We start from the raw sequence: 22,388 nt of genomic DNA on the forward strand, positions 1-22,388 counted from the left end.
TCAGGTTCCGTTTCTCTGCAGCCCAGATTGTTACGGGAATGTTCCCAGTTGAGTTACTGAGTTATTTTAGTGTCTTTGAAACAACAAGAAAGTGCTGTTTCTAAAACGAACAACTTTTTCTTTTTTTTTTTTTCCCCCTAACAATTTGTCACCTTTGTCATCCCTGGCTTGCTTTGAAGGATAGCATTTCACCTGAGGCGCAAATATCCCGCAGCCGTGTGTCTCCTAAGGTTGTGCCTCTGTAGCAGCAATTAACCTTTCCTTTTTGCTGGTGCTTTTATATATATATATATATATATATATATATATATATATATCTGTAGTCACCTGCAGCTATAGCTGTTAAGTTTCTGGAAGGACTTATTAGTCCCTTCCTGAAAGTATAAAAGTTTGCTCTGTCTTTTTTTTATAACATATTTCCTTTGAGTGATGTGGATAAGGGGGTAGCTCGGTGACCAAGAGCGAAGAAAAGCTACAGGAACTTCAAAGCTGAGCGCCAACGTTCCTAGAAACAGAAACCATGGAACGGGGGGCTCTGGGAGAGTTACAGCTGAATAAACTGATGTTGGTATCGTCTTTTCTCCTCCTTTTAGCCTCATGAAAGACTACTTCTTTAAACCGCCTATTAACAAGCTGAGCCTGAACTTCTTGGATCAGGATTTGGAGATGGCCTACAGGACGAGCTATCAGGAAGAGGTGTGTTTCTCCTGGGATTGATTTCCTTCTGTAACCTGTCTAAGCAACTGTCTGTCATTGTTTTTAAGACATTTCCTTGCAGTTGATGACAAGGGTCATGAAATGTCACGTGTGATTTACGACTTGGTATCGCTGCCTCTGAAAACAGCCTCCTTTCAGCTTACCTGTCTCATGCTGTGTCCTGAGTCTAGTCCAACATTTAGGCTGGAAATACATTTTCACAGTCCACCAAGACACACTACGTCTCACCTGCCTTTTCTCCATTTTCAGGTTAATGTTTTAAGGCTTTAGGCAGGCCAGAGAACCCTGCTAAGATGAAAGTAAAGGACCAAATGCTCCTTGCCTTCTCATCAAATACCCTGACTTTGAGAATGGTAACTTTGAATTTGATTCTTGTTCATGTCACAGCCCCATGTTTTTTCCTGTGGAACCCAAACCTGCTCTGAACTCAAATGTCCTAAGTTGTGTAAGTGTGCTGCGTTCAGAAACAGGCAGTTCAAAACCCTGCATAATGGTAAGGAACAGCGAGTAAATTGTAAGGAACTTGGTGCCTTCTTCAGGATTCTGCACTGAGTGTAAAAAGTCCTTAATGCCCTTGGGGGCTAATGGTACCGCAGGTTTTCCCTGTCAGTAGATACTCCTGCCTGGTTGGTATGAACTAGCAAGATGTTGTAAGTTTGCATTAGGTGTCGCCACTAACTGAGTCTGCATTTCCCAAGTAGCTGAAAAGTTGCTGCCAAAAGAGGGCAGTTGCTCTCCCCTCCTTGTTCCTCCTCCTCCCTGCTCCTTCTAATGGCTCTGGTGCTTATCAGCCTTCCCTGCTGAGAGCCAGTTCATTTTACCAACCTAGCGTCAAATATTCACGTTTTGTTTTTCTGTTTGAGGCTTTTTTTCTTTTTCTGCCTGGGTCTGTTTTCTGCTGTATTGAACCAGCAGCTCACAGAGAGGTTGGCAAGTGCCAGAGCCAGCACAAGTGTCCGGCAGCAGGAAAGGGAATGGGCCCTTCCCTTCCAGTAGTGTTGAGCTATTGGTTTGGGTCATCCATCCGGCAGAATTGCGTCGTGATAACTATTGGTGTTGATTTCCTTTCTTCCCGATATGTCCTACATCTGAGGGCAGATAGGATTTCTGCTCCTGCTGCTTGTTGCTTTCTGTTTGTGGGCTGCTTTCAGTTCTGGGCAGTGTTGTCACATTGTCCTTAGCAATAGTCCCTATTTGCCTGGTTTTCAATGTTTACAAATGAGACCTAGCTTAGTTTTTTGACAAAGGGAAGTGTAATTGCGTTGCAGTTCAGTTTGTTCACTTTGATCAGGAACTCCGTACTCATTCTGCAGCGCTGTGTTCCAGTGGTATCTGTGAATAAAGCTCATGCAGCAACAACAGGGAGAAGCTTCTCATAGGACATAGCCTGCAAAATGTGCACAAACTATACAGAAAATAGTAAATCAAGTTCTTTCCAATAGAAAGATTGGAAAGAGAAGCGAAGCAGTGATAGTCAAATGTATACAGATTGGCCTATTAATGTGGGTGTGTAGGAAATTCAGAGAAGGAGCAGGAATGTGGTCTGTGTGTTTTGTTAGTGGCAAGCTATTAATTTGAAAATTATTATGTAAACCTCCCTGGAAATGGGAATCTTCACTCTGTAATAGTAACTCTGCAGCATTAGGGCGAAACCTGGTCCAAAACAACAAAAATCTTCTCTTGGGAGAGTGAAATGATTTGTCAGTGCTGCTGGTTATTTAATTGCCTTGCAGTAAACTTGCTGAAAGTAACTTCCAACACCACTGATTCCACCTCTAATTACACAGTGCCGGCTGCGCGCTCGGTTTGCTATCGTTCTCTGTAAGTGACTCCGATTCCGAAGAGCTTGCTTCGCCTGTTCTTGTTTGGAAATTAAGGCACTACTTAACACTGTTAGGGCATCCTTAACACTGTTGCTTTAGGATACAGTGCTGCTTTCCTTAATTCAATTTCTGTGACTTTCTTTGTGGACTAACAGGATTCTGCTACAGTTCAGATTAAAAGGTAATTTTGGCACTGAGTGACGCTGACCGAATATATTAGTTTGCAGAGAGGTACAAGTGAGGAACAAGTTCATTTCCTAATACTGCTGAGTGCAGACAGCATTCTAAGGAGCAGAAGAAATTTCCAAATGAAACCAGAGTGTAAGACCGTAGTATTCAAACTGGGCTACTTCATGGTGATATGGATAACATCCCTTTCGGTTTTCTTTGGAACTTGCTTTCGGTGGTCCTTCAGGTAGATATAAATGCTCCTAAGCCTGGGCTCATCCGAGTAAGCCAGGATGTTGAGCTCATGATCTAGTCTTGAGCTGGACTGGCCAAAGTAGCAGAGAGCACAGCTGCACCAGTACCGGGGCCAGGACAAGACAGGACAGGAATGTGTGGTAAGGTGGTACAGAAGAATAGAACTTGGTGTCCTGGACTCCGATCAGTTTGGATTACATAGCATCCCGATCGCTGCTTTTAATCCGGTCTGAAAGGGAGATGTGAACTCTACCACAGGCAAGTAACTGTTTCTGTAGAGTGGTGTTTGGAGCGTTTTCTTAAACCCATTGGAGCTGAAAGAGTTTATTGTAAAATCTATTATTATTTTAAATGAAAATCCTTGAAGAACAGTTCTGATAGCTTTATCTGCTAGTAATTATGGGTTTTATGTTTCTTTGCGTAGAATAGGCAATTTTCATAGGGTTTATTTCTGTATCATAATATTCTGTAAAAATCACCCCAGACATAGGGGCTGCACTGCCAGTGCTTTTATTTGACATAGACTTATTCTCAGGGAGCTGCGATAGCCATTGAACTACCTCTTCTGTTTCTTGTTTCAAAACAGTACTTACGTTGGATTGATGAAGTGGCAAAAAGTTCTGTATCCCTTTATTTTTTTCTGAGCTGCTGTTTATGCTGCAGTTGAACTCAGCAAAACACCATTTATTCATTTTCATCCCTTCCCTCAATCCCTGTGTTCCACACAGGTTATAAGGAATGCTCCGGTGAAGACATTTGCCAGCGCTACCTTCAGCTCGCTCCTGGATGTGTTCCTCTCCACCACAGTCTTCCTCATCCTGTCTATCACGTGTTTCCTGAAACACGGGATGGTCGCATCCCCTCCACCGCCTGCAGCAGTCGTGGTGTTCGTCATCGCCATCCTGCTAGAGGTGCTGTCCCTTGTCGTCTCAATTAGGTAAATAAAGCGTAAAAAACTCTTGCTATAGCAGTGAGAACTAAAATGGTGGCTGGCTTGGGAATATTTTGTTTGACAGCATCTCAGGAGCTCATTTGGACAGTCTGTAATATTTGGAGAATGGTGTTAGTGAAGGGAAGGCAGCTTGCGGCAGATTTTGTGCAAAGAGAGCTCTAGCTGCAGAAATTGGAGGAGAGAAATGTGATTCTGATAGACGGTGCTTAAGGAAACAGAATCTGCATGCCATGCCTGCCCCTGCTTATTGTTCCTTGGGATGCCACACGTGACTGGATATCGTCTCCCCTCACAGGGACATCAGAGTGAGGGAATTCAAACAGAAAATTTTTATCTGTCCTTCAAAAAAAAACCCCAAACCTCGCCTTTAAATTCCTAGATAAAAGGACACCATTCTGGTGTTAAGACTAAAATAGTTTATCAGGAAGACAAAAAGCAGTCCTTTACTCAAAAAAAAAAAATATAAAAAAAATTGCAAAAGTCATGTTGCATCTGTCCAGAATTAGCTTTCATAATGATCTCTATTTCAAGTCTCATGGGCTTAATATGCGAATAGTTTGTGTTTTCCCTGTTTGACACATAATTGGAGTTCAGCATTTCCCCCGAGCCCTGGGCTGTGTGACACTCAGCTGCCGCTTGCAGAGAGGGTGACTTCACAGGACTGTGCTCGGCAGTGCCAGCCCCACGCTGCTTTTGGCAGCCAAGAATCCCCAGCCCTGAATTCTTAGACTTCCCCGCAAGCCCTGCGCCTCTGCCTCTCCTCTGCCCTTGGAGGTGAGGCTTGGCTGCAGCTGCAGATACCTGATATTTAGCAGTGACTTCTCGTTCCTGACGTGCACCCAGTCACTGGAGGACATGTGGTCTGGACTTCTAGGACTCTTGTGGACCTTACCCCGGCATTTGTTACTAGTCGACGAGCGGTTGCTGTGCGGTTCCGACGTAATGTGGGGTTTCCCCCGGGACGCTGGAGTTAGTAATGCATTCAAGCGTAGCAGGAGACTGCAGTTGTACATGCTTTCAGTAAAGCTCATGCGCTCCTGGGTGTGTTGTCTGATTTATACAGATACCACGTGTAACCTGTTATTAACCGGGATGATAGACCTAATAATAAGTTGTGAGAGCAAGTTTATTCTGCCCTCCGCATCCCCCATTTTCACTGCTCTTCCTTGTGACACAAGAGTGCGTTTTAAGGGTGGTGTGCGGAAACATGTGTCCTTGCTCGTAGTTCTGCAAATCTGTTGGGTACGTGTAGTTTAAAATGCTTTTGTAATTACAAATTAGAAGCAATTCTGCCATTGTTTCAAAAGAAACAAGAGATTGCAGTTTGCGCTTTTATTTTGACTTTTCAGGGTCAAGGTAAAAAATACTAAATTAGTAATTTAGTCATTGAAGCAAGGTTTTAACTCAGTGTACATATAAATGTGTGCGAGCATTTTATATCAAAGCTGGTGTTTAGGAGCAGAGAGATGCCATTTATGAAGAGTGGAAATGCTTTCAAGGATAGTATTTCTTAGCAGGTCTATTTGGTTGTTGCAATTTGAATAGTATTGTAGTTTTGGACTTCTTAGAAAACCTGGACATTTAGAAAGTGTTAAGACACCTGTACTAGGAGATGGTTGAACTGCTAGGACTGGCATTCTAGTGCATCCTAAACTGGATTAACTGTTGCTCTGTCCTCTCTCTTGCACCAGAAATGCATTTTTCCCTTTACAGAACAGTTTCACTGCTCTGTCTTGGGGGGAGGAAGGGGTTTTTTTTGTCAGTTTGATGTGCCTGGGCAGCTCTTTGATCGCACTGGGCAGGAGAGCAGAAAGACAGCAGTGAGCAGGTAGTCAGGGCTTGGGAGCCATGGCATTGCATCTCTGAATTTGTTCAGCTCTGAACAACTCCAGCACTGCTTTGCAGAAGAGCTGGTTTCTGCCATCTAGATATGTTTGGAGAGAATTTGTGTTCATTCACCTTGCAGGTACCTTATCAAAATACTCCATTTTAGTATTTTCCAATTCATTACTGTTCCCACTTGTTTTTCCAATGCTACATTGCAGTCACCTTTTATTTTGTACATTTATAAAAACCTCTTTGCTAAAATCTTAGAAATTTTTGTATGTAGGTACATAAGGGTTTATTTCAGTCCTGTTCTGTAGTTGGTGGTTTACAGGTTTCTTAAGGAGAAGGAAAATTGTTGGTTTCAATATGCTATCTATATAGTCAAGAATTTGCATAGCGGTTTTGTCTTTGAGTTGTGTACGGCTGCACGGAGGTTTGGCTTCATTGCAGCACCATGTTGGTGAGAGCCATGCTCTCTGGTAGTGAGCCTGGGCCATTACTGACGTGAATTTAAGTGGCTTTGTAATGTTTTCTTAACCCTATTTGGTTTTGCCACTGACATTTCTAATATTTTCATGAGACTATGTTGGCTTAAAGCCCGAATTTTACTTTCTAAGCTGGCTTGGATGCCTCATTCAAAGTCAGTGAGATTTAAAAAGCAGGTGTTTCAGGATGATTCCTAAGTCTTTGAAGTATATATTTTTTAATATTAATCATTCTTTTGTGCTTATTTCTGATTTGAAAAGCAGATTGAGAAACATCTCACACTGTGGAGAAGACCCGTAGCCAGCCGTCAAAACTCACGTAGTCCCACCTGGTGTAGTAATAACAGATTTTCAATAACCGCTGTACTGACAGCATGCGGGACTGCCCGTGCACTCACAGGAGGTTTGGGCATATAGGGAATTCTGCAATTCCTGCACAGCTACTGCGGGTGCAGCTGGTCGGTGGTCACTAGCACTTGCTGCGGTTCTTGGCAAGACGACTGTGAATCTCAAGACCCCGCAAATTCTCGTGGTTAGTTTGGGAAAGAGGAGTCACTGGATGGGATCAGCAATTGCTGCCCTTCCCTGCCCTCGCCGTCAAATGGGATCATCTCAGGTCTGAGTGGATCTTGCCCAGGGTACCTCCTTGAAAGTAGCCTCATACTATACACCAAAAAAAGAGCAGTGTTTGGAGATAAAAAATCTCAGAAGCTTTCTGGTAGGTGTTCAGTTTTAAATGTAATGACAATGGTGTATTTGGGAGGGACTTTTGTAGGAGAAGATATCTGGTTTGGCTTGGAAGGTTGGTGGGATTTTTTTTGTTTTGAATTTATAATATGTATTTACTTCATAGTAAATACATAAAGTACGCTTGTGGGCCGCTCCAGTCTCCACAACCTGAGGCACACACTTCTGTACAGTTCCCTTGAGCAGAAAGAAGAAAATTGTCTTTTTCCTCTTCAGATCCTCTTCAAAGTGAGGGCTGCTCACTCCGACCACTCGTTATGCACAGAAATGGTGCAGAGCTTCCTGTGCAGAAATGTCATCCCAAATGACGATCACAGAATACCACCGAGATATCTTAAGGGAGGAGATTGGACTACAATGCTGGGCACAATCCCAGAATTTCAGGAAAAGGGATTATTTTAGGACCAGAAATTCTTGCCTAAGTTTCTCATTGTATTTTCAGTATCGTGATGCGAAACACCCTGCCTTTAAATCAGCCTAACTTTTAATTGAGTCCAGGACTCAGCCTAGGAAGTACTTGCTACAGCTTTTGTGGCTAAGACCTTTGGTCCAGCTGCAGGAGTGGGAGAGGAGAGCACAATCGCTGCCTGTACCGTGAGAAATGAGTTAAAACTTTCAAGTTCTAGAAGAGCAGAAGTCCTCCTGGAGCAAAGCTTACAAGGGAGAAGGATGTTTTGATTCCTCTGAAGTGTCTGGTAATAAATTATTGGAGTACCTATAGATGAGGATCCCACTGTTATCACAAGTGCTACTCAAAAATTAATTGTATAAAGCTGCATGCAAAAAAATGGTGCTTCATTTGTGAGCATGTGGAAGATGTCATCTGCTGTTCTGTAAACGTAGTGCAAAGAATGTCCTTCTACCCACTTGAAATGTGACTACTTTGACTTTCATGAGTTCAGTTGAAGTCTAAGAGGTCCTAAAGTTCTGCTGTTCTATAAAAATATCTCGGGAAATGTCATTGAACATACGACTGTGTGAGATTTCAGCTGGGATTCTTAGGGGTGCTTCTGCAGGGATACAGGTAAAAGACATCTGCTCACTATTTTAGCTGTAAATACGGGATTTTTGTTAACTGGATACTTTTGACATCTAGTTCTTGTTCTCGAGTAAAACTGTTTAAAAAAAAAAAAAAAGTGTTTCTTTTGATAGCATCCTTCAGTGAAGACTTGTGAGTGAAGAGATGAGGCCAGAATAGTGGATATTTCAACCCTGCTCAAAACAATATGAGGTGGGAGCACTTGATAAGATGCTTCATGAATTAGAAGTACCTTTCTAGAGGGAAAAAAAATATTTTCTAGATGAAGAAAGCAAGCAAGTACAACCAAAACGGTAGAATGGGAAGCTGCTGTGGTCTGACTAAGCAGAACCACCCTTTACCCAGTACTGCACCTTCCCAGGCGTGCTGAAATAACACCCACGGTCTGTCTGCAACTGGCCAACCAGTTGGATCTTCTTCTTAAATTCCTCGTGACCAGCAACAGAAATTGTATTCTGCACCTAGAGCTTAATAAACCGGTTCTCTTAACAACCTGACTGAGCAGTATTGATGCAAGGGACAACAATGTATTCTGTTCGCCTTTTATTTCTTTCCAACATCTGTGACTTTGGTATTTAATATCCCACCAAATTGCTGCTACGCCAAAAGCTTTTGATTTGAACTATGGGAATCGATTTTAAGCTGCCAGTAAATACAGAAATGATGGTAACATTCTCCATTACCCATTAATCATTTATGTCAAAGTTACTAATTTGAACTCCAGCTTGTGTAAACATCTTGGATGCTTTAGCATTGAAGCCCTGTTGAGCTCCCCACTGACACTGCATTATTTACTGATACTGCCCTGTAGCCATTAAATCTGTCTGCAGCTCTCATTGCCGTCTGGATTTAATGCACTTCTTCCTGCCATGGGAGGGTTGTGCTGTATTCACAGGCTTTCCCTGTTTTCTGAAGGATGAAATTTCAATCATTTTAATTCCAGAGTGCAGAGCATTGCAATAAATACCGGACCGAAAAAGAAAAAAAAAAAAAAATCGATGCAAGAAGGTAAACATTATCACGAGAAATGTGGCGTTGCCCTGGAATTTGCGCTGGCTTTTTTTGAAACGCGCAGCTGCCTAAATAAAGAAGTGTCCTCATTGTAGGATTAACTGATTGGGTTCGCTGATGGATTTGTTGCTATAGTTCCTGCAAGAATTTGTCCTGGCATGGAGGCTTGGCAAAAAAAAAAAAATTAAAAAAAAAAAAATTTTTTTTTTTTTTTAAAAAGCTTTTCTGCACTGTGGAGTCCCTGTTGTGTGGGTTGGGGTGAGAGACATGAGCTGCGCTGGGGATCTGCCACGCTTTGCGTGCCACAGAGCTGGTTTCTGTGCCAGCCTACGTGGGAGCGACGTGGAAGCTCAGGCAGAGCGTGGGCAGAGGTGTCGCTGATCTGCCTTCGCACACGGCTTCTCCTGGCTCCCCAGCCAGCTGCCCCGGGGAGCGCCGGGATGGAGTTTAGCCCGGGGGTGCTCTGCCTTGGAGCCCAATTTGCTTTCCTTTCTCACAGTTCAGCCTTGTAAATGTTAATCCTAATTCGAGGGCTTTGGGAGAATGGAACTTTATTTTTAGAGGCATGAACTTGGGTGGCATTTTCAGAAGTGCTCGGTACTGGGTGAACTTGGCTGCCGCTGGAGACAGGGATAGTTCTGTCGTTGCTGTCGGAGGCAACTGAGTTAGGACACTTCAGAAAACCCAATTCTTTTTTTTTTTTTTTTTTAAATTTTATTTTTCTTTATATACAATTTTTTAATTTCTGGGCTTTGTTGGAAATTCTTTATTGTGATGGAATAGGGCTATAATTTTGAGTGTAAATGGAAGTCCGTTGAACTAGAAACTAGCAAATCTGTGAGCACCCTCTCGTGGACTCCTGATGTATTACAGCATCTTCCATCCTGTCACCCCGAATTTATCTTTTTCTATGCATTTAAGTATAATTTCCAGATTTTAATATATTAAATCAGGGAAGAGCTCTTGAAGCTTAAAAAAAAATGCTTAAAGTTGCAAAATTCACAGAAGCCTATATCAGAGAATTAAAATATCATTCATACACAATACCTATTTAAAAGGTGTAGAATTGGTGTCAAATCTACATTAAAAACTTTACATTTTATCCTGGTTTGTGTCAGGTTTTTATCTAGCATAATACTTTGTATTTTAGACAAAAGTGTTTAAACAAAAAAATCAGTGGATAGCTTTTCTCTTTTAAAAAAGATATAGGTAATATGGAATAATTTATGTAACTTTGGAGATGTGAATTTCATATTTAGTGTATGTTCTATTTATACATTTTTGTTAGTCGTGAGCATCTCGGTCCAAAAACCCAGTAATTATTTGCTGTTTGGGCTCTGCTGTAGTCAGCTGTTCCAATAACAACGTTACCTGCCCAGACCAATTCTGATTATCACATACATCCCTGATGAAATGGCTTTGAACGAAGCTAACTGTACTACATTACCTTTTTAAGTCTTCATAAAAATAATTAGGAACTTGGAACAGCAGTTGCAATTTTTCTGGAGTGACTAATGTTTTTTCAGCTTTTAGAAAGCAAATTATCCCGAGGATTTGTTTCTGTAGATAAGTAATAGTTTTCTATGCCATTTCCTCGAGCATTAAGCATCCTTTTACCTTTGCTTATTCGTTTTAACAATTAGAGGTGCTCTCACTGCAGAAGTATCTCCGTTAAGCTTCTCTCCAGAGCTCTTCCAGTTGGCTCCTTCAGCACTTCGCAGGTTTGGGCCGTCGCTTTATCACCAGCTTGAGGCAAGAACCGTTCCTTCCCGCGTGCTTTGTGCGGAGCCAACTGGGTTGCTGTGATAGATACCAACAGGCGAGCGGAGGAACGTGTCAGCTGCCAGCTGGCCTCCGAGGTGCTCATCGCAACTGTTCTCGGGCTCTGCTGCCTGCCGAGGGTGCCAGCTCTCAGCCCACGCTCTTCTTCCCTCTTTTTCCCCTTCCCTAATGAGAAGGAACGGAGTCCGATTGCAGACTGGGAATTGGTGGGTGTAACTGGGAGAACTGGTTTCGGTTGCAGTGTAACGTTAAGAAGGCAGGGATTTGCACGGCCTCTGGGTGACTGATCTGTTAGCAGGGTATACGGCCCCGCTCTTCGAGTGTTCCTCATGTTATTTTAGGTAATTTTTTTTACTTGTAAAAGCTTCCCCTCTGCCCACCTGCTTTAAGGCTAAATATCTAGGAACAGAGAGAAGTCCTTTCTCCACTTTCCTTCCAGGTAAGTGAAATCTGGGGTTGAATTTGTTTTCTCAAAGCCCACCGTCCCACTTGCTGTCTCTCCCTTTGCTGACACCCCTTGCCGGAGCAAAACTGGTCATCCTTCAGCAAAGGTGGATTATTTCTTGAAATTACCAGCAGGTGCTATGGCACGTAAGGTGCTGTGATTGCTCATGCTGTCTAAGTGAAGGATTTGAAGTTATATTATTACAGGTAAATGAGACGTACAAAGTGATGCGCTGAAATTAACGCCTCAATCTGTGATTTCATTTGTTCCAGAATGGCGTTCTTTCTGGAGGAGGTGATGACTTGCACCAAGCGTCTCCTGGAGGTGATATCTGGCTGGCTGCCTCGCCACTTTTTCGGTGCAATCCTGGTTTCTCTCCCAGCTCTTGCAGTTTTTTCACACTTCACCTCTGATTTTGAAACAAATATACATGTAAGTTGTCGAACTCTGTTTCATAATCTGACGTTTTGGATCTAACAAAGCTTGTGGCTTGCCTGCCGTCTTCCTTCACCTCCCTCATGCTTTACATCTGTTTGATACAAACCCCTTAGAGGGGAGGGATAGGGCTTTCGTGTGTGATGAAATGCCTAGTGTGTTATGTAAATACAGTCACTTGCTTATTTGAAAACTCTCATACGAAAGAGCAGAGGGATATCTATACCTGCCTGCCTATATACTTTTTTTTCTTAGACGAAACACTTCTGCAGGTGTTTATTCTAGATAATGCAAGTAGTGTCTCTCAGGCTTTTCGTTGCATTCATTCTGGTTTTGATTCAGAGTTTGTCGTCAGAGATGCTGAGTATACTTAAAAACTTTGCATGCACATTCGTGAATCTCAACAGCGAGGAGTATCAGCCGTGGATGGTTTTTCTTTGCAGAGTTAGATGGAGGAACTCAAAGGAGAGAGCTCGCAATACATAGAAGTGATTACTCTGCAGGGGCTGCAGGAATGGTTAAAGGAATGGAACCACTGGCTTCTGAGAAGGAATGGAAAGAAATTGGGTTATTTAGCCCAGCCACAGGACAGTCCACAGGGGATTTGGTGTCTCCTTTAATAAAAACATTCAGAAGGGGGTACAAGGGGTTAAATAGTGAGGAGGGGCAAGAACAGTTTAATTTAAAGGCCAACTGTAGCATAAAATCAATGCTTAAAAATTGGTTGTGAATAAACCAGACTGGAACTGGAGATGAAAGTTTGTTTTTCTGCAAGTTTCTCTTAGGTAGCACAGCGTACGATCCTTCTTTTCCGGGATCTTCAGGGAATTCTGTTTCACAAATCTGTTGCTATTGCAGGGCCCTGGGCATAGGTAACAACCAGATCCTCTTCATTCTTCCTGTCACGGTTTAGTATGGGGTGTTGGGAAGTGTTTGTTCCGGGGGAATGTGTGGACCAGGCGGTTTTTGGTCCTTCCTGATTTAAAAATGTATTGTTCCATGGTTATCACAGTCACAGAACGAGTGTATTTGATATTCTTTCACATCCCACATTTAAAACCATTCTGCAGCCTTTACCTTTTGTGAATTTTAGTTACCTATTTTTAAGCTGTATATTATTCTTTTTTCAGTTTAATGATGGTTTTCATCCCTTGTGACTACCAGTAAACTAATTGTAGGAATGTTTTCCTCATGCTGAATGGAGCTGAAAACCTTCAAATCTCTCAAATCTGTCTGCTGATTTTTATATCATCCCATTCATCACCATCCTTGATCATCTCTCCAAACGTTTAAAAATAACGTTGGAAGAACCATTTTCTCAGTGTATTCTCGATACTTGTTCAGATCAGGTTGTTAGCCTGGATGCCTCAGGCAGCGGCAGTGAGACGATGATGTTCGTCACCAAACTGGGAATGAACTTTGCTTTCTTTCCTCTTGCAGGTCCTCCAGAGTCGTGGGGTTGTTGGCTCACTCTCCAAGAGATGTCCCAACTCATCTTGTGCTCAGTGTTTCAACAGTCACGGAGCTCTAGGAAACGGAGCAAATCTATAGAGGGTCAGGTAAGTGTCATATTTTACTATGACATGGTTTTGCGAAGTTTTTTTTTTATTCGTAGCATTTTATACCTTCCCTGGATATAAAATAATTAAAATCAAAATTAACAGAAATAGCAATAATTAAAAAAAAAACTTTCCAAAGCCATGCATACATAGTAAAACGCAGCGCTTACTGACCCTCTATAGGCTGGCTTCATGCTGGGGCATCACTTGGAGTGAGAACCAGTGCTCTGCCACTTTAGGAGACCTGAAATGGGGGAAAAAAAGTAAGTTTAAATTACTGGGTTTTATGGACGCTTCTGAAATTCCTTTTATCCATTTTTGAGTCATTTAAAAAACAACAACTGTGCTGGTGGTTTAAAAATGGTAAATTATGTAAGGTTTTTTTCCCATACGCTGTGTCTACTTCTGAATCACATGCTTATTTGTTATGCTACAGTATTGCTAATCTGCAGTCTCTGCACTTCAGCTGTAAAGGAAATTTAAAACGAGAGAGAAAGGGAGAGAATGATCATTTGATACCGTAAAACGCAGTCTATAGCTACAACAGAACTCCGTAACGCAGTTGTGGAGCCTCTGTTTTAGCTTGGATGGTCATGAATATTCTTGATAAATCCAGAATTTCTGCAGCAGCTTGAGAGTTTTGACCACTGTGAAATTGTATCTCAGGGAAATGAAGTCATTTTAGGGAATATATCCATTCTGCCCTTCCTTCTCTTCGTCCGGTGAAGATGGAAAGGGAAACTTGTGGGGTTTTTGAGATAGGCCATTTGGAACAGAAAATCTAAAATTGTCCTTTCAAATTGGTACAAGGGGTGGTATTACCGAGCATCGTTTGACAGTGACTGATACCTGCCTTTTGTTATCAAAACAGATTATTTTTTTTTTTTTTTGAATTTGAATTCACCTGCTGCTGGGCAGTATGATAATGTCCTCTAAAGATGTGCTTTTAAAGTAGACAGTTGGGTGAAGTTTCTGAGGGTGAATGTGTTCTGTACTCTCAGTGCGGGGAAATTTTGACGTTCAGTTGAAAACAGACAGGGTTGAACCCCAGCAATGAAGAGGAGGTTACCAGGAATGTTTTGCCTTTTTTTTTTAATTTTATTTTTATTTTTTAATAAGAAGAGGCACTAAGCTTTTTGCAAAGGTAAGCTGAAGGTTTTGAAAGTTACTGAAATAATGGTTGTGTAATGCAGTAATACAAAACTCCATTTAGGGAAAATTGTGACATACTACCTGTGCTAAAAGTTTTCTTGCTCTTTGAAGGGAAGACTTCCATCTTCAAGTGCTGTCTCCTGATACACTGTGAGGGATTACTTACTGTGCATATAATACAGACGAAATTAGATCCTTCTCTTTCATATCACAAATCCTTTAATTTACGCTGGCATTTATGTGCAGAAGGGCTCCGGTCAGCAAGAAGAAGCTAACTCGCGCTTTCTCTCTTTGTTGCAGTACACCATGTTTATGTGTTGCGCGATTCTGATCACCATTGTGCAGTACTGTAACTTCTGCCAGCTTAGCTCCTGGATGAGATCTCTGTTGGCAACCGTAGTAGGAGCAGTGCTTCTCATTCTGCTCTACGTCTCCTTGTGTCCAGACAGGTGAGCATCGCACCTTAGCACTCGTAGACCCTGTTTTGGATGAACACATTTGGTTTTCTTCGATCTAATGCATGGGATTTTAGTATCTGTCATGAATTTCTCCAGCATCTCAGACGTAATAATTTTATTTGGGAAGAGATCGGCGTTTTTTGGTGGGTTTTTTTTGAAGGATTTCAGGATGATATCTGAGGGGCTCTTTCCTGTAATTCGTTTTGAAATTACACTCTGTCCTCAAGTGATGTGTTTTTACGGCACACTTATCAGACCCATAGAATTGCCTTTCACCATGTGTTTGAAAGTCTATTTTATTAAGAAATTCCTGAGGCATTTGGTGGTGCCAGAGAGCCCAGTTGTTCCCCCACACTGCTCTGGATTTATTTCTGCCCTTAGGAATCCTGGATCTTTCTTCCACCTCCACCACAGTTCTCACTGTGGAAGGCAGGTGCTTAGATTTAATAGGATTCTAATGCCCTGTTTCCTTTCTCACTTTCCTGCTTTTTCAGAGGATGCTGCAAGACAGTAACCAGAGGAGTCAAGTTAATGCAGTTTCTGTGCAGTAACCTTAAGGCTTTTTAGTTTTTCCTCTGATAAGGAATTTTCCCCACAGGAGAACTGGTTTGCGGTATTCTCCTTCTATTTTCTTTCCAAGAGAGTCAAGGGATTCCTTCCAGCCATGCACTCCTGCTGTCAAATTTTATAATCAACTTGCACTTCTCTGTGGCTTGAGAGATCTCCTAGCCTTTGGCACTCTTACCATAGTGTGGACATCAAAAAACCCCAAACAAACCAAAAAGAGTTTGCAGATACATGTTTGGTGTGAGTATTTAGCTTTCAATCCCCTCTTCAAGTATCTTCAGTGGTCTCTTTTTAATCTTGTTCTAATTTATATTAAAAAAGGGAGAATAAAAGTCACCCTTCAACACCTGTTCACATCTGTAATTTGGAAGTAGCTGTAGGGATTGTAGGAAGAAAGTCTTTCCCTGGAAAAAGAAGTAACTTGGAACATTTGTCAGTTGACAAATGGTTTTTAGATCATATTAAACTCAAAAAAAATCCCTTTCTTGTCTCTCTGCAGAGCACTCAGGCAAGAAGAGCAGGACAGTTGTGTCTAGATTCAGTGGAGGGACATAGCGTTTAGTTTCTGGATGCACCTCCCCTTCCTCATCTTTGATTTGTCCCCTTGATTTTAGCTGTCCAGCTTACCTAACGTTGTCTCTCCTCCAGCACTCTAAGTGACCCTCTCCCAGTAAGGAAGCTGACTTTTTCCCTTACAACACCGACACTCGCTGTCCAACCACCAGCTTCACTGAGAAGTTAGCCCCCAGGTTGGTTTCTCAGGGAATTTAGTGAAGAACAAACCCCTGATGCCATTTCTTGCCTCCCTGGCTACTTTTCCATAATTTCCCCCCAAGCAGGGGTTCTTGCATTCAACTACATGTGTAGTAGCATGTCTGCAAGGAGCTAAAGTGACATACCTAGGTGCTGGTTCACGGCAGAACCTTTTAACATGGGGGAATACGGTGTGTTTGTTGTACCAAAAGTCTTCATACAAGGGCAGCCAGTCAAAGCAAAGCTTGAAAAAGGAATCATTGCGATTGACGTGCGTGATTGTCTGAACAGATCATCCATGTCAGAGGCATTTTGTTGCAGAAGAGAATTGGAGGGTTTGGTGCCATAATTGTAACTCCTAATTCCTTATTCAAAGGCAAACTGTTAAAACAAATTGTATGTGTGATTACTAAATCAGCTTGTGTGCCAGCTCTTTATTAAGACTTTGTACAGAAAGATGGACACAACATTGGGGATTTTCCCTGCATTTGGACTTTATTAAGGGACTGGGAAAGGCTGTTCCCAAGCAGAGAGGTGGAGACCTTGCTGTTGTATCGGTTCATTGTCTTAAGAAATTTTGGTAACAATAGCATCTCTTTGCCTGTGGTTTGAATAGCAGTTACACAAGTGAAGTACAGAAATCACGAAATATGTTGTTATTTAATCTTTTAAAAATAAATATTTAAAGTAATACAGAGCTGTTCCACTGCAGATCTGAAAAAGTGATTTGTAGAATTGATCATGAACAAAAGTAATACAGGTTGAATTAGTGAGACCCATCACTTTTGTTTCTTAATAATAACTTTTTTGTTCCTCTCTTATCATTAGTCTGGATAATATTTTTTTTGTCACAGTGGTGATTGCAGCTTTGTATGCATCACAGGCAATTCCATTCTGCAGATTTCTTTAGTTACTTTTGGAAAAAGGAATAATCCTGAGAGTTGAAATACTTGGTTGCAGTAGAGAATTTGTAATGCAAGTAAACACAAAAATTGCTTGACTGCTTATTTATTTTCTGTAATAGCATTTTCAAAAATAGACTCTATATTTGTTCAGTGTTGGTTTTGTTTTGGGAGGGTGTGGGGTTTTGGTTTTTGGGGGTTTTTTGGGTGTGTTGTTTGTGGGGTTTTTTTTAAATCTTTGTATTGTGTGGTCAGATAAGTTGAAAGCATAACTGGGTTTTAGACCTCTGAAATTACTTTTCCATGTTTCCAAGGTAAGATTGGATTGTTTAACAATTCCTTGTTCCAGGCATCATCTTGAGCGCGTTATCATCGGTTACCCTTCAGAGGTGTTTGCATCTCTGTGTCTGGCTGCGGTTGCTTCTTCCGAGCAAAAAGTGCAGATAAGTCACGTTCAAACAAAGTTTGTCTGAAGCTGATCAAGCGTGCAATGCAATTATTGGTCCTACAGTCTACATAATAGAAAAGTTTAAAATGCTAACTGAAATTCTGGCAGAATGCTTTAACTTTCCTTCTGATATCAATGCTTTTTTTTTATTTCAGCTCTGTGGAAACTTTTCATCTAGATTTGGCACAGAACTTTAGGTAAGCTTTATATAAAATTACCCTCTTTATGTTTAGGGATAGAAACCTTTTCAGTCAATAATATGTAGCAAAACTTTGCATCCACAGCAGTACACTTGAGAATTCGACAAATTGGTTCAGCAAGTTGTCTTTAAGCTCCTTGTGTACATAATTTCCTTTACAGAGGACTTAGGTATGACCAAAAGTCATCAGAGAGCTGATGCTGCAGTCAGAGTTGTGTAATGCTATTTTCTTTTTAAATCTGATTTCTAGGAAATAGAACTATGGAAGAGTTACATAAAATAGCATCTGTTTTTCTAGTAGTAGCAGTTTTTCAAGCATTATCTGTACATCATGAGCTATTTATTTTATTTCCTTGGTTGATTTGCACCATTCAGAAGTGTTCCAAGTTGGATGCTACCCACAGCTGGCCAGGTGAGAATTCCCTGCAGTAGAGGAACTTCAGCTGAAAAAGCTGGCTGTGAAGTCGGCTGCCTTCACCAGGACGGAGGGATGCTGGCGAGGACAGCCTGGGTGCTGTCTGCCACCCTGAGCTCGCTTAGGCAGAATAGGAAGTCGTGTCACGGAGAGCAAATGACTTTTAAACAGGCTTTTAAACAAACAAACAAAAATCTTTTCCTGGGTTATTAATAGCCCCTTATAAATCAACACGTTAAAGAGTCAGTCTAATTATTTCAGTGCTGAATTTCTCAGGGGTTTATTGCAAGTTTTGCAATACTATTTTGAAAGTGTTTTTACTGGTCCGTAGTATTAGAAAAGTATGTGTTTGCTAATTGCAAGTTTGAGGGCAATACTGGGGCAATATTGTACTTGATTGAGCCAATGACCCTGTGAATGTATGACTCAGTAATTCATCTGAAGTGTGTATCCAGGAGGATGCTGCTTTTACTGGGAATATGTATCAAAACAAAATGACTTGTTAAAAATATCACCTACAGAAATGCTGTGGTACAGAGAGAGAGAGAGAAACTGTGTTTTCATGTTGCATATTTACTGACCAAGAAGTTAGCACTTACTACCGTGATTTTATTTTTTTTTTAACATGGATTTTCCTTTTTGTATGGCAAGTATCTATGTAGAAATATTCCTATTTGTATTCATGAAAGATAACTCATTTTCATAACAGAATTCCATTTCACTAAAGCCAGAACGGAAAGTTAAAGCCGAAAGAACAGAGGTGGCTTGATTTTTTTGTTTAATATTTTTTTTGTAAGCTAAAACACTCAAAATGCAATGTACAAAAAATGAAAGCATGGTGATCACTGGAAGTAGTGCCTTAGGATTAGCATGAGATTGGATCATTAGTGGTTTATTATTAGTTTGTGAAATCACCGAACCTTTTGTGCTGCCCAGAATTACAAATATCTTGCCCAGCGCTGACAACAGCTTAGCAGGTTCCTAACCAGCTGCTAATCACTAATAAATAATTCATTCTGCCTTAAATAATTGACAACCCAGTCTTCGTTCAGTGACTGTTTCTGTATCATCATCATTTATTAGAAATCTGTCAAAAATTAGCTATCAAGCACTGTTTGCGTGCAAATATTTTTCTTCTGGAAAGGTAGCGTGTAACTTCTAACTCATGACAAATAAAGGTAAAAGTGGGTAAGAAACAAACCATGCAGAAGATGTTTTTGCAAACAGGCACGGAGCGCGCTCTGCCTGCTTTGCAAATCCTGGCTTGTGATTTAAATACCAAATAAGGCAGTGACCAAAATATCTGGCTCCTTAAACATTTCTAAACTTCATTTTAAACTTTTTATTAGGAGATGTACTAGTCTGTCATTCCTTCAGTTGGGGGAAAAAAAAAAAACCCACATCTATTGTGCATGTGTTAATACAACATAGCGCTGCCCTTTCTGCACGGCAGCAGCAGCGTTGTCAGGTTGGTCGGTCTCTGTTTCAGTGCAGGGACTGTTTCAGTCCGGCGTGATCCCCGTTAACAATCCAGTGCTGATCTGAAGCTGCCCAAGCTTGTAAATTAATACAATTCTTCCAAGTGCCAGCAATTAAGAGAGAGAACGAGGAGTTAATCCTATTCTGTTTCTACCATTAATTCACAACAGAATTTGGCTTCTCTTTTTCAGGGCTCTTTTCAGGTGCATTATTGTGTATCACAGTTCTAGAGTTCTGTGCAAACAGAATTTCCCCTTGCTCCAGGTGATGGACCAACAAAAAAAGTATCCTCACAAACCTTTTCGTTGATCCTTTCTCACTGAAATCAATAAATAAATAAGATTCTTTGCTCATCCCAGTCAGCACAAGAGATTTTCTCGTGTTTTAAGAAGGCCAAACAAACTTTTCACTTGCATGCCTTTAATGAGGTTATTCCCTTTTCTTGATCAAGAATTAAGGTAATTATTAGGTAATTAATAAGGTAATTATTAATGTTGCATGGGAAGAGAGATACTAGTAATGTTCTGAAGTCTTAGCACAAAGTTCATTTCTGGACTGTCCATGCTATGCTCAATAAATCAAAATATGGAATTTGCCTTGTTTTCCAGCCAGACCAGTTCTTCAACCCAAAAGAGATACTACCATAAACAACAACTTTTAAGAAAGAAATATTTCTCCTTTTCATTCATTTTTTATCTCAGAGCAGGTAGGGTGTATTATTTTCCAGTTCACGACGCCTCGGGCCAGAACAGTGATAGGCCACTTGAGGTGGAAAACTAAAATTTCTTGATGATAGGGATTTTTTTAATATGCATCCACTATATGTTCTTCATCGAAAGCAGCTGTTTGATTTCCCCTTTCTGCGCTGTTCCGCCATTGCATTCTTTTTTAAGATTTAGGAGGCATGCATCCTCTTTAAATATAGCAAGATACCCAAATCCAAACATAGGTTACTGGCTCAGAAGCAAAATGGCTTTCCAAAAATCTTTATAAGTAGAAAGCCATTATCTTTATGATTTGTGATCAAGCCAAAGGAGATTCTATCTCCGGAGCTCTCACTTGTTCCATATTCAACACCCAGCCTGGATGAAGATGCCAAGTTAATAGTTAGTCATCTGTGCCAGGAAGCACTTCACCAGTTTGAGTTAAAGGAACATTGTCAGCTTAAGATTTCAATTTGATTGATTTTTTAAAATGAGTTTTCTGCTGCAACACCTCATAAAAAGTAGAGCTTAAAAAGATTTGGGGGGGTGTGATCCTTCCTGTTATAGGTGTGGGGGTTTTTTTCCCCTTCTTTTCTTTCTAAAGGGTAGTTTCAGGTCATCTTTGCTAACTGAATGCATAAGATGATTTATACTCCTGTAGGTACTGTAACCTGGTAACTTCAAAGTCCTGAAATTTGATTTCCAAATGAGTGACGTGTAATTTCTCCCTCCTTCAGGCTGGCATCGTGGCTTTTTGTACTAACGCTTGTAGCAGTCGCATCGTGATCGAAGATGCCTGCTCTGGAAAAGATACTGCACCTTCTTTTCTGAGATACTAACCCATTACCTTATTAATGAAATCAGGTCAGCTTACAAGTGAGTCACTCATTTCACAAGCAGATCTCTTAAGGTTGTACACCCACGTGCGAAACAAGGTCAGGCCAATGCTCGAGGAGATGACAGAGTTCACAGATGCAAGTACTTGAGGAGCGGTGAACGGGAGGCAGTGGTTTCTTCTTAAAAGGCAGATCGTGCGTTCAACACAAGCCGCTTTCTGTAACGTAAAATTTGTGGTGCTTGCCTAATTCATTTAAGAGGAATTAAAGTACTTTGACGAGTATTTTGTACAATAAGCTGTAAATAAAAAGCCTTTAATGACTTAAATAAATCCCTGTGGCAGGGATGTTTGATGTTAGAGCAGATTATCTGGATCAAACTCGTACTCTCAAAGGAGTAACATGTCATTGCTCAGATCTCTTCCCACAAGATAGGGAAAACAGAGAACTGTCCTGAAGACAACCTGAATCATGCTCCTTAACCAAGATTCATTCCTCACCTTCTCCAGCCTTATTTATTCTCTCAAGATCTTTTCTCTTATGTATCCTCCCCTCGTTTTGTTTTATAAGCCCGTCAAACTGGGAGGATGCTCTGCCACCTGCAACATAGGTAGCAAGGAGTGTATTTCAGGAATTGTTACCATTCTGGTCATTAATAACTTAGCCTTTGTCTTGGTCTCTGACTTGTCTTTCTGGGAGAAAATGAACAGGTTCATAACAGAGCTTCTGTTGAGAAAAGTGGTTGTAAGCGAGAAAGGAAGGAGTCTGAGTACAGCAACACACCAGCAATTATGGGAACCTGATTGTAGGGACCTATTCCGTGAGTTGGGAGTAATCGCCTCCTTTCATTCTTCCCTTGTGGGTTTTTTTTAAATATCAAACCAATAAAATGAATATACCTTCATTTCTCCTGGGAGAAGTATATTTACAGTTGAAAACAAAAGGTGTGATTTCCAACGTAATATGCGGTCTTAGCTTTAATCTGAAATTCAAGTTATAAGCTCTCTAGTGTAAATGTTTTACAGGAAACTTTTTCTCCTGTAGGCTTACTGTGATAAGAGCTAATAGATAAAAACAAAGACCATAGCATGTGCAAATGTTTTCAGAGATTGCGTGCATTCATCTGTTTCACAACTGTGCTATGTTTTTGCTTCATCACGCTTTTATGTCCATCAAATATTGAGGAATGAATATTCAGAAAAAGAAACTGGGTGTGTAATACAGCTCAAG

The 22,388-nt window shown here is 41.0% G+C and overlaps 1 protein-coding gene across 3 annotated transcripts in view; it reads left to right on the plus strand.

The window, feature by feature from the left end:
- The window catches only part of ADCY9 (adenylate cyclase 9), a 95,082-nt gene that overhangs the window by 60,732 nt on the left and 11,962 nt on the right, over positions 1–22,388 (plus strand). For all 3 annotated transcript variants that reach the window (XR_012837886.1, XM_075767680.1, XM_075767679.1), the window contains 5 exons: positions 594–696; positions 3,692–3,900; positions 11,524–11,683; positions 14,698–14,846; positions 17,681–17,722. Coding sequence is in view for 2 of the 3 variants with exons in the window: in XM_075767680.1 (XP_075623795.1) it covers positions 594–696; positions 3,692–3,900; positions 11,524–11,683; positions 14,698–14,846; positions 17,681–17,722 (663 nt within the window). In the remaining variant the exon portion in view is untranslated. The remainder of the gene's footprint in view (positions 1–593; positions 697–3,691; positions 3,901–11,523; positions 11,684–14,697; positions 14,847–17,680; positions 17,723–22,388) is intronic.

This window comes from Balearica regulorum, chromosome 15, assembly GCF_011004875.1.
Source record: "Balearica regulorum gibbericeps isolate bBalReg1 chromosome 15, bBalReg1.pri, whole genome shotgun sequence".
Lineage (NCBI taxonomy): Eukaryota > Metazoa > Chordata > Aves > Gruiformes > Gruidae > Balearica > Balearica regulorum.